Raw genomic sequence first — 18,426 nt, forward strand, 5'->3', positions numbered from 1 at the left:
ATTGGACTTCATCTCATAGGCACATATCTTGATCTCAATATCCCTAAATTAATTTACCCTAAAGTTTTCTAAGATTTTTTAAAAATGAAAAGCTTGGAATCAAAAGTTCACCTCCACGTTCAAAATAATCAATTTTAGAAAAGTAATGCATAATGTCAAATAATACTTCAAGTTTCCTTGCTCAAACAAAATTAGGAAATTGAAAACATAATTTGTCTTCTACCAAGAACATTACTTCCACATGAATTTATGACTGGCTGGTCTATCTTAAGGCTTAAAGCTTCATGATAAACAAGCACATCTTATTATTATTATTATTATTATTATGTATGTTAGGAATTTAGGACCACCACAGGACTTGCAACGATATGGCTATTCTGATCAACCCACTTTAGATAACCATAAGCCACCGGAGGAGCTTTTCCATCCATTTGCACACTCACAACAAACTTTTGCTTTTGATATTTATTTGTGAAGGTTAGAGTGGTAGGCTCTACTTTAATCGTCATCCCATGAGTTGCTTCTACAGTCGCCTGGTAAACTGATCGGTCATCTCCCACGTTTGTCACAACTCTGGTAAAGTTCTTTACATTTGGAGCGCTAGCATTTTTGCTAAACATGGCAACGAAAGATGGGTAGTTTATGTCAGTTCCGTCTTGGTTGCAAGTCCATTGGCTTTGTCTAAGAATAGCTCTCATCTCAGCATCATCATAGCCTAGGCCACATAAGAAATCAACATAACCTTGCCAATCTATATCATATATGAGTCCAGGATCCATTGCTTTGTTCGGATTGATATGACCTGCCCCATAATCTAGAGGTGTTCCGGGTAGGTTAGTGTATTGGTTTGTCAAAGTAGTTCTATTGTTGTCAATGGTGTTTGCTGTGGTCATCAAGGCTGATCGGATAGCTGCTGGGCTCCATTCAGGGTGAATAGCTTTTAGCAAAGCTGTCACTCCAGCAACATGAGGTGCTGCCATTGATGTGCCCGATAATAATGCGTAATCTGTAGCTACTTCATAGTTGCCCATTCCTTCAATTGGAATTAATGGTGGGAATGCTGCTAACACTTGGACCCCTGGAGCAATTATATCTGGCTTTAGAATGTTTGGGTTAATGGGGTCTGGTCCTCTCGAAGAGAAATCAGCCACTTGTGGTGCCGGCTTTGTGCCAAAACTTGTAAACACGAATCTCATGAATTTTACTCTTGCCTCGTCAGCTGCCTCTGTAACATACTTTTTTATCAAAGCACCAGAAGAGGATGGTAAAATAAGGCTTGGGATGCTGAGTCCATCAATTCCAAAACGGGACCAATCAACATCTGTAACAAGTATTCCTGCAATTGCATTAACTCTTGCTAGCTCTTCCGCTTGATAAAAAATGTTACTAGTGTTATTGCTATAACAGATGACCACCTTTCCGAAGACTTCACTCTCTTTCAATGCTCCGTTACTGCATAATGCTTTGTCAGAATCACCTTGTCCATAATACAAAGGTGTATCTATAACTACAACACGTTCTGGGAACTCTGATTTTCCTTCAAATATTAGGTCATTCCCTAAAGTCACTGTTGCAGTGAAACTTCGATCAAGTGTCCCAGCCCCAACTGTGGTAATCCATGGTGCTGCATTGTGTGTACTGTAAGGTGCTCCATCATTCCCAGCAGCGCAAACAACAGCAATCCCCTTCCCTATTGCTGAAAGAGAAGCAATGGCTATGACATCTTGGAAATAAGGTGTTTGTTCAAAACCTATAGATAGTGACATGATGTCAACACCATCTACAATCGCTTGATCCATAGCAGCAAGAACATCACTTTCAGCAATAAATCCATCAGATGTTACTTTGTACATAGCAACATGTGCACCTGGTGCAATACCCTGAGCTACCCCTTTTGCATATCCGAATTGACTTGCACCTGGTACAAGGTTACCTGCCGCGGTTGACGATGTGTGTGTTCCATGTCCGAAGACGTCTCGTGGTGAATGATCTGGTGAGTTTGATTTACCAGCAGCTTGATTCCCTTTCATAAATACTTGTGCACCAATGAGTTTTCTATTGCAAGGAAAAGGATTAGTTGTATTATTCTGGCACTTGCCCTTCCACCTTGTAGGAATTGGCGGCATTCCTTTCTCGTTGAAACTTTCACTCTCAGGCCAAACGCCTGTATCAATCAATCCTATTATCACACCTTCACCATATGATGATGCATTCCACAACCCAGAAGAATGCCTTAATCCCATAAACTGAGGGGAGTGTGTAGTGAACAATTTGCCAAATTTCTCCTCGTTTATAGCAATATGAGCCGGAGATTTCCTGATTTTTGATGCTTGAGATGGTGTGAGCTTAGCACTGAAGCCATGCATGACATGATTGTACGAGTAAAGCAACATCTCTTTGTCTGAGTTTGACAAAGATCGCAGGATGGCTCGGTGCCAGGTCTCATGGGTCAAGAAAGATGAAGGTTTAAGCGAATGATCTATATGGACTATGTATGTCTTGTATTCTTCATGTTCTGGCATTGCATTATTGATTCCAAGCAACAAAACCAACAAAAAAGACACAATCAAGGAGTGATTGCATATACTCATCTTTCTAGTCTAGCAGATGGGCTAATAGCTAGACTAGGAAGATATATGTGTTTGATAATGGTCTATCACTCCCCCTCACACACACATATATCTATGTATTGCAGATCACTAAATCCAACTTGGTTTTGGCTCCATCCTCAATCTTTTATTTGTTGATTTCTCCCAAGTTTTGTTCATCAAGATTTACTTCAACCTTGTACGAGGCCGGCATTTAAACAATGTTATTTATATATATATATATATATATATATATATAGTGATGTTGATATCTTTGCCTTTATTGACGATATTATTAAACCTCTTTGCCTTTAAACAAATATGGAGAAACCCCCCAGCCCCAATGAATGAGCTGTTTGCTTTGAGAAGCATTCAAAAGGCAATGGAAGATTGAGTTGTCGACATGAACGTGTGCTTGTTAATATCGTGGTTTTTTTTATGTTAGAAATTGACATCAATGCATATTTTTAGGGCTAATATTATTTTATAAAAGACAATATCTCTATTATATTCATTAGTTATGAGGAGAATTAGTTAATGAAAGTGTTATTTTTCCTTTTACAATTAACAAGTATAAGCTTATCATTTTTTTTATTGTTCAAACCGAGCCGTTTAGATGTCATACAAAATTGATAGAAATATATACAATACGAATGTTAAGGTTTAGCAACAACTGGTTTATGTATGTTTTCCACTTAATACAGGCAATGTTTATAAGTTTAAAAAGCTCTTAAAAGAAAAAAATCAAAATTTCAATTAAGCTTCTTGATTTATTTTGCACTCAATTAAATTTTTACCGTTAACCTAAAAAATTTAATTAAATTCATCTATTAATGGAAGTCACCTTTGACTACATTGATCGTTAACATTAGTTGATATAACAAACCAACATATGAGAAAATAAGAAGGTTGGCATAATTATAATGTTTTTATAAATTTTCTACTTTTTAATATTTTATAATTTTCTTATTTTTATAAAATTTAAATATTATTATAATGACTTGTAATTTTTTTATAATTTTAATATTTTTATTGATTTTTATAATTCTTAATAATTTTTATAAATTTTATTAAAATGAATGATTAAATTTGTGATTACCATGTACCGTCATCTCATATATCTCATTTGTCATGTCAGCTTATTTTAAACATTGATATAGTTGAAGACAATTTTGGTTAACGGAGGTGTTTAATTATTATTTTTAGGTCAACAGTAGAGGCTTAATTGAGAGCGAATTAAGTCAATGAGCTTAATTGATTAAAAAAACTTTTTAAGGGTTTTTAGACCTAAAATAATGAAAAACACATATACATTAAGATTGATGTTTGACCCATTGAATCACTATTAGAAGTACTCATGAATTAAGTCGAAATCATTTATGTTATTAGCGTAATATTAATATCAAATTTGTCTAAATTTACTCATAATTTTAAATGATTAGTCCAAACACTTTCCATTAGTCCATATTCTTTAAAATATAAATAACATTATTTTTATTTAATATTTAGTAGTTATATATATTTCTTTCTTTTACTCCCATTATTTTTAATTAAATTGTTATATACATAACGTAAATTTTTTAGTATTTATATTATAATTTAGGATATATTATTTTACTGAATATATTTGAGAGGTCCTATTATAAAAATCTGATCAAATTGGTCATTTTACTGTTAAATGGATTAATTTAACCATTATACTATTAAAAAGAATTAAATAAAACTAAATTAGAATAGAATTAACATTTACTATTTAAACATTATACTATTAAAAGAATTAAATAAAACTAAATTGAAATAGAATTAACATTTACTATTTAAAGAATGTCACTTATTATTTAATTAAATTAATATAATTAAAAATATTTTTAAATAATAAATATTAAATCTATTATAATTTATACTTATTTAATTTCTTTAAAAATACAATGACTAAATTTATCCCGGCCTTCAACAACTCTTGTCACGGCAAAACACCCTATGTAAAATAATTATCTGCAATCTGTAATTTGATTCCTTTAATTCCCACTCAAGGCAAATTAAGTGATTGGCTTTCTTTTTTCCTTCGGATACAAAGAATAAATCAAATATTAATTAGCTTTATTAAGTTTTCTTTTGAATTTTATTCAGATTAACCAAAGATATTTGAACCAAACACGAACCAAATCAAACCAACTAATCAGACCAATTGGATCAAAAATCGATTCAAAAAATGACTTTGAATCAATTAGACTAAAAACCAATACAAACCGATTAAACCGACTAAAAATTCAATTGAACCTATTTTTTATTTTTAATAATTTTCTAATTAAACTGAAAAACCAATAATATGACTGATTCAGAATTTAAAAAAATTGGGATTAACCATTCACATTGAAGCGATCCTTGATTCCTTGAGCAAATAATCGTCTTCATGTTTTAGCACTAGTTTAGTTTTTAGCCCAAAATCCTTACAACTAGGAAAAACCTATTAGATTCATATTCGCATTCAAAGTGGAAAATCCTAAAGCATCTAGGTTCAAATAGATTATTTTAAGGTTTGCATTTTGCCCATTACACTAGGTTAAAAAAATTTATGATATTAGATATGGCATTTACCATTTTGACCATTTAAGTATGAGGTAACCCTATTGCCATACTGATTGTGGCTGCTAATTTTCACTGCCATTTCTCTTATATGCAGATGTAAGTCCTAACTAAAACAGCCTACAAAAAGAAAGAAATCATCTAAAGCAAACAGGGGTAGCAAAAAGAAGGCACCAAAAGAATGGGAGGCAAGTATGAAGTTAAAATCCGAAATAAGAAGCAAAAGCGTAGAATATGCAAGGCTTTCACAACCGAACTGATGGTCAAACCGATCAGACCACAGGTTCTCATTTCAACTGGTTTGTCTAGTTTAATTTAATAATATTAAAAAAATTCATAAAATTTTAAAAAAATAGAGAAAATCGAAATGCTTTGAATTTCAACATGAAATTCTGCTACCCGTAAGGTATCACTAGGATGATGCATCACGTATAAGACTTTCAATCTACCTCATTGCACATTATACAATTATGGTCAGCTAAATCAAGAAAAAGTTTATTGAATCAACAGTGATTGTAGAATTCTAAGCTGTTTTACCACTCATGCATAATAAGAAAGGCGGCCGATCATGATTCCACTTAACAGCAATCGGCTTACTCGTGTGCTTAAGCTTTGGCCAAATGAAGGTTGAATTAAATCAATTTCTTTATAAAGTAAAGCTCAGAATAGATTCTTACAGGGATCACAAGAAAATAGCAGAATCTCAAAATGGAAAGAAAAGCAGCTTGGAAAGAAAGGTACTTTACTGAGATGAGGCTTCCTCTTTCTTCTCAGACAAATACCTAGAGAACATTGGAAAAATTATATTAGATATACTGAAACTTGCCTTTCACCACTACAAACAAATATTATTCTCTTATAAGGCAGAATATATGAAACACGTTTACAGTAATTTATAAATATAAGATTAAATTATGCCATAAGTCACTGTACTCTTCATAAATTTGAAATTTAGTCCTGTACTTTTACTTTTAGGAATTTAGTTCTACTTTCAGATTTCAAAATTTAGGTCCAATTGTTAACATTGTTAAAATTATTTTGTTAAATTCAAGTTCATTACATCATTTCTTTAGTTACATGAATACCAAGTGAGTATTTTTTTTAATTTCAAAATATCGCATTAACAAATTTAACAAAAAAATTTCAACAATGTTAACAACTGGACCTGAATTTTGATATCTGAGACGTAGAGTGACTAAATTCTAAATTTGTGAAGAATACTGAGACTCACGGCATATTTTACCCTATATATAAACTTAACATACTTCTCTAAATTCAAATAAAGCAAAAACCAAATGCCTTTGCCCTATAGTAGCAAAATTACACAGTTGCAAGCACATGCATATTATCCCAATTATTTGTTTATTAAGAGAACATAAGCATTATCTTCAATACTTCATATCAGAAATTTCACTTCGGCATTAACAAGCTAAATAAATCCTGCTCTTGAAATTATCTGAAAGTAAGGTTAGTATATGATTTGGTCATAACCTTGAATATGCGTGCAAATTATAGGAGAAACTCTCCCACAAGCATTTCTAAAGATGGTAAGCAGCAATCGATATAAAACAGAGAAAGGGTAAAACAAGATTGGAGAACACAATGGTAATTGCATAGAAAAGACATCAGCTCAACACGAACTACATGTATACAAACACCATACTTACCCTTGAGCTCTAGCCCAACGTGAAAGTTGATAGAGCTGTACTGTCTCATTTGAAGCATGGCATGCCAACAGAAGATAGTTTCGTGGCTGTACCATCCATGCAAACCTCATGAACAATGCTGAATAGACACACATTGCTGCAATACAAGAAACGAAGAAAAAAATTTAGAAACTTGCGTACCAAAGGAAATACAAAGCTTTTTCAAACTATCTTTTATTTTTAACCTGAAGTCATGTTGCCAGAAATCATTTCTGGCGGCTTATTCATGTCCACCAGTCCCTAACACAATAACCAATAATGTTCAAACATGAGTCATAAAGCACAAAGTTGAATCTTTCTTAGATGCAGCACAATTTTGCCCAAAGGGTGAATAACTTAACATATTAAAAACCTATATTTGTATAATCTTAAATTGTTGGTAATTAAGCATACAGCAAGAACAAATCCCCAATTGGCAACAGGTCCCCAAAAGTGAGTTGTTTTTGGACCAACTGGACTGTTCAAGAATGCTCGGAAGGAAGAAGCCATCTGTGACAAATTCTGCTGAGAGTAGCTCTGAAATGGTATAAAACTTAGAAGTCAAATAGGAACTATTACAAATGATCAAATTTCAAAAACAACAAAAGTTCAGCTGCAGAATCAGCAGGTTACAATAATCATTTGAAAGTACTGCCACGCATATCACTCTAGAAGCTGGGATAAGTTTTTAAACCATCCTAACAAGCAACAAAAATGCCACCTCCTGAACAATATATTTTACTTATGAAAAGTCAAATTCTACATATCATTTAAGACTCTTCTTAGTTAAATGATGCTACATAACCACAAAGCTTCGCCACAAGGTCTAAGCCATTATCCCATTCAGTTGGTGTAACCATCATATATGAATAAAACCTATTCAAAAACCCATAAATTAATAGTTAAGCTTCCTGGTTCTTTATAAACATCAGGTTTTTAACAGGTAGGCTAGTGAGTGGAATTGGGCAATTGTACAATCACGAAGAACTAGCTAATTACCGATAAATCTAAGTGGAAATCTTTATGCTTAAGTTAAGACCCCAAATCTCAACATAGCAAATGATAAACAACCAATCAGATTAAAACGCAGTCCCTCTCGCCCTCTCTATCATATAATACTTCTAATTTGCAAAAACTGGAGAGTTTATTAGAACAGAAAGCAAACACCTCCGGTTTCTAATATTAACAGAAACCAGAAACACGGTGAAAATATCAGTCACTTGTAGATAAAAATCTTGTTAGGGAACTTGTCAACAAATCCCTTATAAAAACATATGAATTTATTATTCAATCAAAATCGAAATAATCATAAAGATATAAAATAAGACAAGCAAAGTATATTTCTAAAATGAGTTGGATCTAAAAATCCCTAACGCACCGAATCAGCGAATAGGAACTCAGAAAAAGAAAGAAAAAAGATAGCAATTCATTGCAACTTATCGCGAAGCGTCAAAGACTCAAAATTTAAGAGAAAATCAATATAAAAAAATTCTCATAATTAAAAGAAACTGGATCGAAAAGCAAGTAAAAATTTTCAGCTAATTACAGATCAAGCGCCGACGATGAAGATGATAGATGTGTGTATGAACGGGTTTTTAAGTAAAGTCGGTACCTTGACGGGAAAAAATGATATCGCCGGAGAAGTGAAAGACGGCCGGCGGTTAAAAGGGATGAAGATTGAATAATATGTTTTGGTAGGAGAGAATGTTGGGCGTAATTTAGTTATTGGTACTTATATTAAGCCATTGGAGTGGATATCTTTATATTAATTATTAATTGTATTTAGTTATTTTAATTTAAAAAATAGATAAATTATTTTTATATTTTAGATAAAAATAAAATAATATTTTATTAAAAATTTATCTATTTTATTATTAAAATAAATAAAATTTTAGTAACTAGCAATTTTGGTATGTTTTTAATGGATAAAATTTTTAATTGAAATTATTAGTTACATAGATTAATTTGTTATTTTTTTTAGTAGAAAAGATAACTTGCAATCTAGTTCTTAGTATAAAATTTCCGTGATACCTTTATCTTTTGTGCCTCTAGTCAACCAAGTACAACTCAATTGAGAAATTATTAAAATATCTTTTCACATACATAATAGCAAATATTAATAGGGTTGTACATTTTACCTTTTCATGTTTTTAATAAAATAATATTATGTTAGAAATTTAACTAGAGTTTTAAAATTTTAAGTTAACAATTTCAACTAAAGCTTTAATTACTCTTAATATAAATTTTTTATATAGATTTTTCTTATCCATATTATGGGTGTATTATAATCTAGTTATATTAGTGATAGATTGAATTTGTGTCACCTTCAACAGCATCCTAACTCAATCAAAAAATACTAAAAGTCCATTCATAAAGTAACAAATGTTATATTGAGAACATTTATGTCTTTTTGTATTTAATAAATTTAGAAAAATAAATTTACATATTGAAAATTAGAAATTCTATCACACATGAGTATGTGTAGAAATCACAAATATAGAATTCAAATGTGTGTTTAAAAATAACATACAATAAATAATGAAATCCGTGGCTTGAAACTAATTAATAATAACACATGATACATGTATGATATTAAAATTAAAAAAGAGATTAAATTGTTTATAAGTTGGTATCGAGTTAACTTATGACATCGACTCAACAAATACATTATTAATACTAGAATCCCATCACATGCGAATGCATGTGAAACTATATACTTCAAATATAAATGCGTGTTTAAAGTAACATACAATAAATAATGAAATGTATGGTTTGAAACTAATTAATAATAACACATGAAATATATACGATAACAAAATAAATTATGCATAATAAAATTAAACTGTATAAAAATATAAAAATAAAAAAAATAAAGCTTTAGTTGAATAGTAAATTAAAGGTTTTACCAATGCAATTGGTTTGAGTTTAAATCCTACCATATGCATATTTTTATTCATTTCTTAAATAAAAATATCAATGTACATTCAAATAATATAACTTATTTTAATTACGGAGGCATTTCTATAATTTTTTAACCAAATTGGTGATCCAGTTGAGGAGACACCAACTCAATCGAACAATTAAATAATAATATAGATATACAATTGATAGAAGTAATGAATTGTGCATAATATAATTAAAATATATTAAAATATTAAAGTAAATTAAAAGTTTTACAAATGTAATTGATTTGAATTCAAAGCCCATCATATGTATATTTTATTGAATTTTTAAAATAAAATAAAAATTAAAATACTCTCGTATAATAAAATTTATTTAAGGATATTTTCATAATTTTCTTAACTGAATTGATTATCCAGTTGAAGTTGACACCAACTTAGTCAAAAACTTAATAATAATATAAATAATAAAATTTAACTCCAACCCCTTAAAAAAAATTTCTAATTTCACCCTAACCAAATATTGGTACACTTGGTGAAGATAATGAAAAATTCGTCTCCCTTGTAGACTATTCTGCAAAATCACCACCAGACCAAAAGGTTCCTCCAAAAACTTGTAATCCTATTCCTTCTTTCTCCATCTCCATCCATCAATATAAATTTAATGCATTTTTATTTGAGTTTATAAGTAATATTTCAAAGCAACTAAAATCATGTCAAGCATTCACATTGGTAAGTAACTTCCCACCATTGAAGGATAGTTTGATTCCTTTGAATAATATCATCTAACAAGCATAAGAACCCTTTCAAAAAGTTTCACAACATAGGTATATATATATTTTTTATTAAATTTGATTCTCGATTTTGTATTGTTTTTTCTAATCACATTTACTATAAATTTGTTTTAATTAATTACTAAAACCACAACTTAAAATAAATGATTTTGAAATACAATTTATTAAATGAAACAGTCACAAAATATATCGACATTACGATATTTTTAATTAGACAATCACTTATATTGTGAAAGAAAAGGAGGTCTCTACAATCACTACTGTTTGCTTCTTTTTCAGTTCGATTTTTTATCCATATATCGAGATTGGGTGTTTTTGATTGAGCCCTACACTTATTATTATCATCTATTGAACACTTGGATTTTGTTAAACGCCATTGTTGCCTTGTTGGTGTGGCTTTTTCTAGTTTTATGGAAACACTGGTGCGGAGAGAATACCCATTAAGCATGAGAAATTTGATAAAAAAAATAAGTTGTCTTAGACTTGTCCATGGATTGGGCAATCCAGTCCGGCTCAAGACCTGTTCAAAAAGTGAGAGAGTTTGGACAAAAATATAGGTCCGAAAAATGAGTTTAAATTTTTGCTCAAGCTCGGCCCGAATAAAAGTACTAAAACCTGAGTCTGACCCGACTCATATTAATTTTTTTATATTATTATTTTTGTATAAAAATAAATTTAAAAAATAAAAAACGTATTTCCTTGAAAATTCTAAAGTTTAGGGTCAATATGAGAACAATTGTAAAGTTCAAGGACTAACTTGGATAAAAAATAGTTCAAGCTCCAATGTAAGAATAATTACCTAGTTTAGGCCCCAATATGGAAATAATTACCAAATTCAAAGATTAACTTGGACTCAAAAAAAATTTTAAACCTTAATATAAGAGTTACTAAATTCAAGCCCCAAATATTGATTGAAGGGTTAAGTCTCTATTTATTTGTCAATGCCCAACCCGCTAGGTTGTGCTGTTAGTACATAATCTGAAATTATTCTTTATAGGTGTTATAGCCCAATTTTGCCCACTCTTAAACCTCAACCCATTTCATAACCCCAGCTACCCATACAAATTAACCCAAACCTCAAACACCCATTTAAGCTAACCTAGTCAGCCCATTTACCTCTTTTACACCCCAAGCCCAATACAAAACCCTTAGCCCAACTAAACCTAAGCCCAAGAACGAAACCCTAGCCTACTCAAGATCCCACTTGCCTCCTCACTTGTGCAGCAACCATGAAGCAACCCCATACCCCCACTACAACAAATCCCATACCGTCGACACCCCACCACCAACACCGCCACCACACCTGCAATCGACAAGCACGCAAAACAATAGATTAATATTTGTAGAAGGGTTATAAAACCCAAGAAAATAATGTAAAGGGTTCCTTTTTTTCGGTTTTGGATAGTCTTCTTTTTCGGTTTTCGATAGTTTAAAAACAAAAAGCGAGAACACACACATCAGTTTTTAGGAACAACAATAAATCAGTATTGATATTATCAAAACTCAGATCAAGGAAAAAGGTGAAAAAAACCTATTCTCTTTCATATTACCGAATCATTTTTTTCTTTTATTGGATTTTTTCCTAGACTCTAATACATTTATACATATATATATATATATATATATACAATATTATAAAAACCAAAAAAAATCAAATTTTACCACGGTGGCGGCGTCGGTGTTGGCGGACCTCGGCATGATCGTCCGGTGATCCTGCCCGTGGCCGAGCTCCCTCCCTCTTTTCTTTCCCCTCCTCTTTTCTCCTCCTCCTTTTTTTTTTCTTTCTTCCTTCGTTTCAAATGAAAAACAAAAAATTTTGGCTTATATAGGGTCCAAACGCACTGCTTTGGACCCCCCTTTAAGCGAAAACGGCCAGATTCGATGCGGTCGGGTTGACCCGACCCGTCCACCCGAGGATCCGCGTGTTTTTTAAGGGGGCTATTTGCTGATTGGCCCTCCGCTTTTCAATGTTTTATAATCAAGTTTTTATATATTTTAAATTCGCCCATTGTTTTGCCTCGATTTCGTTTTGGTCCCCACGCCATGCACGTTTTAACATCTGGGTTTATTGTGCTTTTGACCCTCCTAGTTACGCGCGTGTTGTAATTAAGTCCCTCCCCTTTATTTCCTTTTTAAATTGACCCCATAACTTCGTTATTGTTTTAATTCTAGTCCTCATTCGTCTCTTTTGTTGTTTTTATTAAATATCATCATTATTTTTGAATTATTAATATCATTAATATTGTTATTATTATCATTATTATTATTATGTGTTAATATTTTTTTCTTTTTTCCGCTTCATATGTGTATGTATATATGTATTGCTTAATATTCAATATTTTTGATTCCATTTTATTCAATATTTCATGAATGTCGTGTTTGTTTCTTCTTAGTTCAATATTATCTTTATTATTATTATTATAATCATAGTACATATTTTGTTATGTAATTTATATGTTGTATGTATTATCATTTTAATTATATATTATATACATGTTGGATGTGGTATTGTTCATGTATTTTATTATATATGTACATAACTTTAATATATTATATATATATAATTATTTTTATGTAATATTAGTACTCAAATATGTATTTAACCTTAAAATCACATGTGTATATTATGTAAATGATTTAATATTATATTTCTTTACACGTGTTATGTACATAAGTTTTAATTATTATATTTTATATATATTATTATGTATATTTTAATATTATTAGGTATCTATTTTTCTTTACTAGTATGTGTATCTCTAATATTATACGTTTCTAATACTATTATTTATATAAAATTATATATGTATATATATATGTGTATGTATGTGTGTAATGTGCAAAATAGTTCTATTATTATTATATTTATTATTTCTAAGGTAGGTATGTATTATATATGTTCAATATATGTCATATGTATTTTATCGATAATGCTTATGTATTTTTACTATCTTATGTATATACTCCTAACACTATATATATAGTATATTTCCAACACTACTACTATTTAAATATATATATATATACATATTTATATATTACATATATACTCTTAATTATCCGTGTATGTATATTCGTTGTATTCTCATTGTATTCTCATGTATGATACTATTGTTACATTTAATATCACGCGCATTGTCATTATTTTTAAATATCGTTGTTGTATGTATTATGTGCCATGATGTGTTCCCGACTATTATCTTTCGTTTTCCGTCCGTTCTTGTATATTTCTCCGTTTCTCATTATTTTAAAATATTTATTCGTGTTTTTATTAATCTCAATACGTAAGGCAATATATCGATTTAACACCATGTCATCGATTTCATCGCTATGTTGGGTGAACATCAATCGACTCGTGTTAGGACGGTATACCCTTCTCAAAAAAAAAGAAGGAAATCAAAAATTGAAAGTTTTCGTCTTTTGAATCGGATCACGATTGAATATTACTTTGAACTCATATTTTGAAAATCAAGACAACACTTGTTTATGAGATACCAATTTTTGGGCGTCGCGAGGGTGCCAATACCTTCCTCGTGCGTAACCGACTCCCGAATCCTAATTTTTCTCTGGCCTTTTAACGTAGACCTTAACTCGGCCTTTTTCTCGTTTTAAATAAAGGAAATCTAATAGGTGTCCGATCACACCTAGAAAAAGGATCGATGGCGACTCCGGTTTATTTTAGATCAAATTTTAATTTTCAAGTTTTTAATCGCCACAATTAGCGAATCGGCTAAAGCTAATTTTACGTCGCTTCATACCGGCGACTCCATGGGACCCTTTTGAGAGTCGTGTCGGAATTAAACACGTTTGTCAAAATTTTCAAGTTTCCTTGTTCAAAGTAAATATTTGGTCGTGATCCGAAATCTCGTTTCAAAATTCATGCATTTGTATCGTGTTGTAAATATTTCTTCTAACTTACTTATTTGGTTGTTTTTTAGTTTTCAATTTTTATGGTTTTAATTTTGGTTTAGTTTTTTAAGTAAAACGTAAAGGTTTATGAAGTTTTTCCCCACATACCGTGCACTTGCATTTTCACATAACATGAGCTCTCTACCCGGGCTCCGTCCGCTTTAAGTGAAAGTAAACGCTACGCCTTCGTGAGTTAACTCGTCCCTCCGCATGAGCTAGTGAATACTTTCGGTTACATATGACTTATGCTTTCGTGAGTTAACTTGTCCCTCCGCATAGGCATAAGTAAATGTAATCCCTCGAATTGAACTCGTGAGCCTGTGATGGGTTATGACCGAGGCTTCGTGCTAATCTTAGCAGATGATAGTACGAGCAATTCGAGTACCTGTCTAGAACCGAGACTACATATAATGAACCATACGAGCTATCCAATTAGAGCCATGCCGAACCTCTGTCCGCTTATAGTCACCAAAATAAGTACACGGGGAAAATGCCTTTTGCCCTTCATTTACACTGTTTATGCAAAGTAATTGGATTGGGTAGTTTAGTTTGTTTTTCAAATTGTATTTGTTATGTTTACTAACCAAGTTTGTTTGTTTTTATTTTTACTTTCATCATGCATCATAGGCATCATATTAGGAAGGTGTTGATTAAAGGTTGGTTGCCAAAAAACGAGTTTTTGATGGAGGAGTCAATTACACAAATGACCGAGAAGAATGCCGTGGTGCGGGACTGGTCTCTAAAAACTCAGAGGGACAAGGGGGATAGTCTTGTGGAAAGGTGTGCTGCCAATTTGCCCGAACAAATAACTGTGAATGTTCGTCAAAATAACTTCGAAGATTTGGTTCAAATTTGGAATCGGTGGGATTCGGACACTAGAGACATTTTCACCGAGAGGTATGGAGATATAGCTCACCGATCACCATCCGTAGACGAACAGTTGATTCAAGCCATGGTTCGGTTCTGGGACCCAGTTTATCAGTGTTTCACCTTCAATCAAGAAGACATGACTCCAACCATAGAAGAGTATGCTGCTTTACTCCGCATCAACAATGTACAATTCGGCAAAATATATGTGAAGGAGCCTAAGCCGATGACCTTCAAGAAAAAGTTAGTAAGACTGACAGACATGACCGATGCATGGGCTGAAAATAGATAAAGAAGAAGAACGAAACCATTTGCATTCCATGGTCCTCCCTACGAGATTTGACTCTGAACCATCCCGACATGCTGAAAAGGGTAAATCTATTCGCTTTGGCCATTTATGGTTTGGTTATTTTCCCAAAGGTTCTCGGACATCTCGAAGTTGCAGTAGTTGATTTCTTCGAAAGGTTAAAACAAGGAATCAACCCTGTCCCAACCATCCTAGCCGAGACCTTCAGGTCCCTGAGTAGTTGTCGAAGAAAAGGGAAGGGACGATTTATCGGATGCGCGCAGTTGCTCAATGTTTGGATTTTGAGTCACTTCTGGAAGGTGGAGCGCACTCCATTCCATATGTTTTCTAAAACATTCTCCCCGCTAGAAGCTTTCCTCAAGAAAGAATGGCCGAAGGAAGTCACCGAGCAACATTGGGTATCAGTCTTTCAGAATCTTTGCGCCGAGGATATAACATGGAGAGCACCCTGGATCCGTCCTTCAGTTCTGCTATACAAATATGGAAGCCAAGATTGGGTACCTTTACTTGGATTATGGGGAGGAGTTGGATATGCTCCGCTATTGGTCCAAAGGCAATTTTCTTGACAATTCCTCCCATAACCGGAGGATTAGCACGATTCGAGTTCGCTTTCACGGGTGAAGGATATATAAAGAGAGTCCGAGACACTGCAAAGTCTTGGAAGGAAATTCATTTCATGGAATTAGCCTTGTATGCTGATACCCTTACCCAAGATTACAACGTATGGAGGAAGCAACGGGTAAATAGTCAGCAAATCTCGACAACAAACCACCCCATCCAGAATCCTTTCTCGAAGGAAATGCCGTCTAAGCTAGAAATGGCAAGACAAGAATTCGAGCGAAAAAAGGCCAAGATGTCTCGAGACCTTAGTGCCCTTCAAGAAGAAAACTATCAACTGAAGATTGAAGTTCAGGTTGAAAGATCCAGAACTGAAAAAGTACAAAGAGAAGCCGAGATTATGAGAAACGACTTAAGGGACCTTCATTTGGAAAATAAGAAATTAAGAAACACTATAAAGAATAGTGGGTTAGGTAAGTCGACAGCAGAATGGAAGGAAGAAATTAGCAATATCAAGGGAGGAATGGAGTTTTGGAAGGGAAAAGCAAAGAAAGAGGAGGAAAAGGCTGCACGCGCTGTGATAGAGTTAAGAGGGAAGAACGCCAAGTATGAAATAGCGACTGCAGAATTGGCGAATAGTCAATCTGAACATCAAGAATTAAAAAGGAAAACACGAGATCTAGAAAATATGCTGCAATCTCATCAACAACAATTGGATAACCTCCTGAAGGCTCTAGAAGAAAAGAGTGAGCAGTACGATAGGGACATTCACGCGTATGAAGGAACTCTCAAAGGAAAAGAAATGCAACTCGACTTCTTGATCAATGAAATTTTCAAAGCGGCTATGCAAGTTGTCCAATTATCAGATGAAGCCGAAGTCCTCAGCTGCCAATTCCCTTCGAGCCGAAGATCGAGTATATCAGAGTTTTTAGAACAAGTGAAGAAATAAGGCAATGTGGCTAGGAAATTTGTGTAACCATTGGAAAAATGGAAACTTTGTGTAATAGGCTATGTTGATAAATGAAATGCCTAAATATGGGGCTACCTTGAAATTAACACCAATTTTTTGCATTCCTTGCATAATTAACATATTAACATTTTGACATTCGTGCATTCGTTCATGCATTCATCCATACATTGCATATCCTATACTCGTTCGCTGAAGACAAAATATATAATTCGCAGTTGTAATACCACAAGACTGGAACCACGTCATCAGTATAAAACGCGCCGACAAGCTAGAGTGATGGAAGCTGAATTCAATGAGAGAATTGAAAGGATGGAAAAGGCTCAAAAAGAATTACAAGAGCAACTGGCCAAATCGCAACAAGAGACGAGAGACCTAATGGTGAGATCTCGAGAGGAATCACTCGAGCAAAGAGATCAAATGGCCAAGATGAAGGAGATGATGTCAGCTCTAGTTAAAGGAAAAGGACCCATGCGGAGCCCTAACATTGAGGAATCTCGATCAAGAATTCACCACGATCAGGATCCACTCTATCCCCCAAGATTCACTCCACCGCTCGCATATACAACACAGAGAGGGTATACTCAAGGGAACCCACGGCTTGGAACATCGACCTATGCCACCGCTCCACCCACTAATTTGGGGCAAGGAATATTCGCGTCAAACCTGTGGGGCTAGTCTTGTCGATCCACTAGTTCCAGATCTGGATGACCCAAAGAGAGGTAGCCAAGTTGAAATCGGATAACCATGACGCAAAATATAGGAGTCTAGAGGAAAGACTCAAAGCGATAGAAGGCATCAAGTCTTCTCCGCACTAGGTGCCAAAGAACTCGATCCGGTACCGATCCGATTTTGCCCCCAAAGTTTAAAGTGCCTGATTTTGAGAAGTATGATGGGACAAAATGTCCAAAAGCGCATCTAGTCATGTTTTGTCGAAAAATGACTGGTTATGTGAACGAGGACAAACTACTCATACATTGCTTTCAAGATAGTCTAACAGGGTCAGCTCTCCGGTGGTACAATCAACTTAGTAGAGAAAAGATTCGATCCTGGAAGGACTTGGCGTCGAGATTTTGCGATCAAGACAAGCATGTATCGGAGATGGTGCGCATCGTATGACCTTGCAAATGATGGAGAAGAAACCAGCAGAATCCTTTAGACAATATGCACAAAGATGGAGAGATATCTCGGCCCAAGTGGAGCCTCCATTGACTAAGACTGAGATAACAGTCCTTTTCATCAATACTCAAAGCACCGTTCTATGA

At 33.3% G+C, this 18,426-nt stretch overlaps 2 protein-coding genes across 2 annotated transcripts; both read right to left on the bottom strand.

Moving 5' to 3' along the window:
• Positions 1-332: 332 nt before the first annotated feature.
• On the bottom strand, positions 333-2,522 carry LOC108477342 (subtilisin-like protease SBT1.5). The gene has a single exon (XM_017779855.2). It carries the CDS (start codon positions 2,520-2,522, stop codon positions 333-335), a length of 2,190 nt encoding a protein of 729 aa, XP_017635344.2.
• A 3,279-nt stretch (positions 2,523-5,801) lies between these two features.
• LOC108468693 (mitochondrial pyruvate carrier 1) lies at positions 5,802-8,609 on the bottom strand. Its single transcript, XM_017769565.2, has 5 exons — positions 8,472-8,609; positions 7,274-7,396; positions 7,066-7,120; positions 6,842-6,977; positions 5,802-5,956 (listed from the first exon to the last, which is right to left on the bottom strand). Exons 2-5 carry the CDS (start codon positions 7,367-7,369, stop codon positions 5,917-5,919), a joined length of 327 nt encoding a protein of 108 aa, XP_017625054.1. The 5' UTR covers positions 7,370-7,396; positions 8,472-8,609; the 3' UTR covers positions 5,802-5,916.
• Between the last annotated feature and the right edge of the window lie 9,817 nt (positions 8,610-18,426).

Source organism: Gossypium arboreum, chromosome 7, assembly GCF_025698485.1.
Source record: "Gossypium arboreum isolate Shixiya-1 chromosome 7, ASM2569848v2, whole genome shotgun sequence".
NCBI classification, from domain to species: Eukaryota; Viridiplantae; Streptophyta; class Magnoliopsida; order Malvales; family Malvaceae; genus Gossypium; species Gossypium arboreum.